This window comes from Trachymyrmex cornetzi, unplaced genomic scaffold, assembly GCF_001594075.2.
Source record: "Trachymyrmex cornetzi isolate Tcor2-1 unplaced genomic scaffold, Tcor1.1 scaffold9, whole genome shotgun sequence".
In the NCBI taxonomy this organism is placed as follows: domain Eukaryota; kingdom Metazoa; phylum Arthropoda; class Insecta; order Hymenoptera; family Formicidae; genus Trachymyrmex; species Trachymyrmex cornetzi.
The window spans coordinates 1160162-1165229 of NW_017300244.1; the positions used below are offsets into that span (position 1 = coordinate 1160162).

Consider the following 5068-nt stretch of genomic DNA (forward strand, 5'->3'; position numbering starts at 1 on the left):
TGTGTGTACTTAAGACTCTCAATTTTAACAATTTTAACAAATTTTATATATTTTTATTTTTTATATATTATTATGTTATTATAATTTATATCTTCCATTCCAGACAACACGTGTGCTAAAAACTGTCTCAAGGACGTTGTGTAACAAGGGTCATATAATAATATTTTATAATGTCACTTGCAGGTATAGAGCACCGTGCTGCAGTATTTAAGTTTCTACGTTGAGGCACTTAGCCGAAGATTGCGCTGATAACAAACAACGTCGTTCCAGTCCCCTAATCACCGTAAGAAAGTTTATATTAGCATCAGTATCTTCGCAACTGTTGGCCGCGGTGGTTATCCATCACGTCGCTTAATCTCCATTTCTGTCGTAGATTCTGTTTCGTCAATTGCATCTCGAGTGAAGTTTAGAAGATATTTCGGCATGGCGACATTACTCCCGCACGTGAATAGCGTTAAGGAAAAAGCGTTACAGACCTTCGCCGAGAAATTCGGCGAGCAGGCCGCTGTTTGCGTGTACGCTCCAGGGCGTGTTAATCTCATCGGCGAGCACACCGACTATAACGACGGTTTTGTATTGCCGATGGTAAATCTTAGTAAATCTCTTGCATCGCACACAAAACATTCACATTTCTTCACATGTTCCCTTTATTCGCTCTTAAATCGCGCGTATTTTATTTCGTTCTAAATAGCGCTTAGAAAGCACACAGAAAGTATAAAGAAAGAATAGAAAAGAAATAGAGAAAATAATAGAAAAAACTTTTACTTCGAAACGAAATCAGTCTTTATCACGCTTTTTATTCTTTTTTTCTTTATTCTTTCTCTATTTCTCTTTTTTTCTTTCTTTATTCTTTTGTTCTTACTCTTTCCTTCTTCCTAAAATATTTTAAATGTATAAAATGCAGAACGCAATTAAATTTAAATACAATTCGGAATTGATCTTAATTTCGAATTGTAATTAAATTTGTGAGAATCGATTATTTATGCGTGGATTATAATATTATCATTATTAATTATTACATCATTGTGTTATCACACACAGAATTGTAGCTTACGCCAACGAAATGTTAAGGCCATGTGACATCGTGTTTTCTTCAGCGTGCTGAACTGTCTGTTATATAACTAAAGAATACAAATAAAATTTGTAGTGAATTTAATTGCTTGTATTACTGTGGTGCGCTTTAAAAATTACTACAAAATAAAACTGCAGAAATATAAGATAATATAAGCACTGATAAGATATCCAAAATATATGTTTCGCTAAAATAAATTTTACGCATGTATGTATGTGCATGCGTGCATATGACAATAGGTCTGTTCCTTTTAACTGAGCTTGCACAGTTCATCTTTTCTCTTTTTTTCTCTAAATGAAAAGAAGAAAAGTGAACCGTACAAGAAGTTTAATTAAAAATAACAAATCTAATATTAACATTTACTATTTTTTGTCGGCCAAAATATTTGTATAATATTTTTGCAATAAAATGATATTTGCAAAAGCTTTTAGCATGTAGATCAGCATGCAAATGATTAAATTCGCTATTATTTATCAAACGTTTGTCTTCCGTGTCACTTTAACATAATTTAAACGCTACTAAAATGCGTCACGTTTGAAATTCAATGCCGTAGTAAAATAATATGTTGGTGTTTGTAACGCAATAATATACGCGTTATTGATTATCCGCGATTCATAAAAGCCGTCACGTCGTTGCATTCTTTCTTATTAATTGAAAAAGTTTTCTCAGAGTTTTTTCTTTTGTCCTGTTTAATTGATAACGAATATACTATGGCTTCAGAGATTCTTGTACTTAATAAAAAAAAAACGGTATGGTAGTTATTTTCATAATTCATTTATATATAAATTACCAAATACAGATTTAGAATAATTTGATCACACTTTACTGCCATTTAACGGCAAAACAATAATTTGTTATTAAAGAAGTATTTAATAATTTTGAAATAATTATCTCAGGCACTGCCGATGGTCACGGTGATAGTTGGGAAATCTCACGATGGTAAAAAAACCAGAATTCTTTCCTTGAGTGACGTGGTCGGCGATATAAACGAGTTCGAATTCGAAGCTGGGAGTCGAGCTGATATAAAACCGGGAGAACCAAAATGGGCGAACTATATAAAAGGATGTATCGCCAATTTTATTTGTAAGTTATTCGCAATTTTGATCGTTACACGTAATTTATTCAGAAGCTCGAAATCAATTAAATCTTTAAGAAACGTTTAAGAAACGCTAAGAAAATTAAATTTAAATCCTGTGTCATTAGTTGTAAGACAGTTTATAAAACGCAAATCGATTAATACATTATTATTTTAGGTGACGTCCCCGCGTTCAATGCTGTAATCGTATCGACTGTACCAGCAGGCGCCGGGCTTAGTAGTTCTGCAGCTCTAGAGGTAGCGACTTATACCTTCTTGGAGACCTTGAGCGGGAAAAAACCGGAGAAACCAGAACTAAAGGTAACTATGTTCTTCTAGCGATCATACTGCTTTTTTCTAACAGTAGTAACATAATAATATAATGTGGTATTAGGTAATGTATATAAGTATACATACACTTATGTGTATATAAACTTATATATAATTCTTTAAAGAACTAACAATTGGTGATAATATCATTTTAAGCTGAGCAGCATGATATAAAGATACATTAAAATTTATTGAAATAAAATATTTATTCATCGACGCATTAATAACCAAATTGACAGATAATTGATTAACTGTTGAAATATTTATACTATCCCAACAATTGCGAAAAGTAATGATAACTGTGCGATATACGTACAAAAACGAATTCTCAAGATTCATTTTCTAAAATTTGATTAGTTTCTTTGTGAAAATCTTTTGGAGGCAACAATTTTGAAGAGATTTTTTATATTCTGAAATTTTTATCCGTATTTATTCATTCTTTCTTTTATCTACATACCCGCTATAAATGAATAATTACTTATATTTTATACAATTTTTAATTAATCCCAAATAAAGAATATGTCAATTAATGTAAAATATGTGTATTTACATGTATATATGTGTATTTACATATTATACATAGGCTTTAGCGTGTCAAAAAGCAGAGCATGATTTCGCTGGTGTGCCATGCGGTATAATGGACCAGTTTATCTCAACCATGGGCAAAGAAGGCTACGCTCTTTTGCTTGATTGTCGCGATTTTATTACTAAACAAATACCTATGCTGCATCTAGATAATTACGTTTTCCTCATAACGGATTCGAACACACCGCACAAATTGAGTTCGAGCGCCTATTGCGAGCGTAGAGATTGTTGTTACGAAGCCGCGAAAATCTTGGGCAAGAAGAGTTTGAGAGATGCAAATATGAATGATATTTTAGGTAACAATAGAGAATTTTAAATGTTATGTTTGTATTCTTTAATATTATGATATTCTTGACCTTATTCTTTTATTTTATCTTATTTTATTTTATTTTAAACGAATAATTACATTTTGTATCGATTTTATTACATTTTAATATCAATAATAAATTAACATAGTTACCACTGTTTCTGTATATATAATAGACTAACGTGTTTTTAGCGTTAATATCGCAAAATGCGTCCGAGTCCATTGTGAAAAAGGCTCGTCACGTAGTCACAGAAATTCAACGAACTGTGAACGCTGCGATGGCACTTGAGAAAAGCGACTTTCAGCAATTTGGGCGCTTAATGAATGAAAGTCACGATTCATTGCGCGACGATTACGAGGTCTCGTCTAAGGAACTCGATTCGCTGGTCTCGGCGGCTAGAGAAATGGACGGTGTGTTAGGAAGCCGTTTGACAGGCGCAGGCTTCGGTGGTTGCACCGTAACTTTGTTGAGAAAGGATGCGGTTGACAAAACGATCCAACATATGAAAGCGAAGTTAATGTCATTTTCGTCTGTATTAAATTAAGTTTTGGTTTTTTTATGGAAACGCTGTAAAAATATTTTTGTTTGTAGATATTCCGGTACGCCTACATTTTACATAGCGACTCCGTCCGGAGGTGCTCGAGAAATCAGCTAGTATTTATATTAATTTCTTAAATATACATGAATATAGCCAGGATTTTATAATATTAGGAAAGGGAGCTGAGTACTCTTTGAAGGACATCGTTATCATGTGCCAACGAACAAATAAAAAAGTTCTACTTAATTTTCCTTTCTTAGGCCTTTTTTCTCCTAACATTTGTAAATTGATTCTTGCAACTTACATTTCGAATATTATCGTTTTAAAATACTTATACATAACTGATTTTTAAAAATGTAAAATGTATATATTTTGTTTGCCTATATTTATGGAATTTTTCGTGGCACGAGCAAATTTTGATATATTTACAATCAAGTTATTTGCAATGTATGTAAATTTAAAGTATGTTATAATATATGTATTTATTTTATTAGGACCTTGAATAAGTTCTTGCTGTTTTTTTACAAAATAGAAACTTAAATTTAAAACAAAATAAGATAAATAAAAGGCATTAAACTACGAACGCAAGATGTAAGCAGCGAATAAATATATATTTAAAAAGTTAATATACATATAATAGACGTTTCGGTCTTAAATCAGACCATCTTCAGTAATAAAACGAAATGAGAGTTATAAATAAATATTAATATTCGCAAACATAAGTCAATAAGAAATAAACGATAGTCAACGCACAATACAATTTTTTTGATGTGAAGAATTCTTAAAAAACATCTCCAATGTTTGAAGGCGCAGATTCGCAGCGAGTCAAAAATGTAGTTAGTTAAGTGGATAGTATATCAATACGTCAAACTGAGTGAGAATCCGCGATGTAAATTATTGCGCACAAAATTTCCCGATTCTGTGTTAACAATAGTTTGCGGAGCAGATACAGGAAATGGAAAAATTGAAGAGTATACAATAAAAGTCAAGAACAGTATGTTGATGACAGTATGAACATGCTTACATCTTGCGTTCGTAATTTAATGCCTTTTATTTATCTTATTTTGTTTAAAATTTGAACTACGTTTTGACCTAATCTTAAATTTAAAATATAAGGAAAACAAACATTTTATTTAAAGTATTGCCCATCACTAGATACC

General features: G+C 31.7%; 1 protein-coding gene across 3 annotated transcripts in view; it reads left to right on the forward strand.

The window, feature by feature from the left end:
- Positions 1 to 4127, forward strand: part of LOC108769363 (galactokinase) — a 9274-nt gene extending 5147 nt beyond the window's left edge. For 2 of the 3 annotated variants that reach the window (XM_018520292.1, XM_018520293.1), the window contains exons 2-8: positions 184 to 283; positions 374 to 585; positions 1969 to 2155; positions 2326 to 2468; positions 3061 to 3358; positions 3562 to 3883; positions 3962 to 4127. In XM_018520292.1, the coding sequence (XP_018375794.1) occupies positions 424 to 585; positions 1969 to 2155; positions 2326 to 2468; positions 3061 to 3358; positions 3562 to 3883; positions 3962 to 4025 (1176 nt within the window). In that variant the 5' untranslated portion in view covers positions 184 to 283; positions 374 to 423 and the 3' untranslated portion in view covers positions 4026 to 4127. Of the gene's footprint in view, positions 1 to 183; positions 284 to 373; positions 596 to 1968; positions 2156 to 2325; positions 2469 to 3060; positions 3359 to 3561; positions 3884 to 3961 lie in introns of those variants that run through there. The other variant, XM_018520294.1, reaches the window with a different exon arrangement.
- Positions 4128 to 5068: the final 941 nt, after the last annotated feature.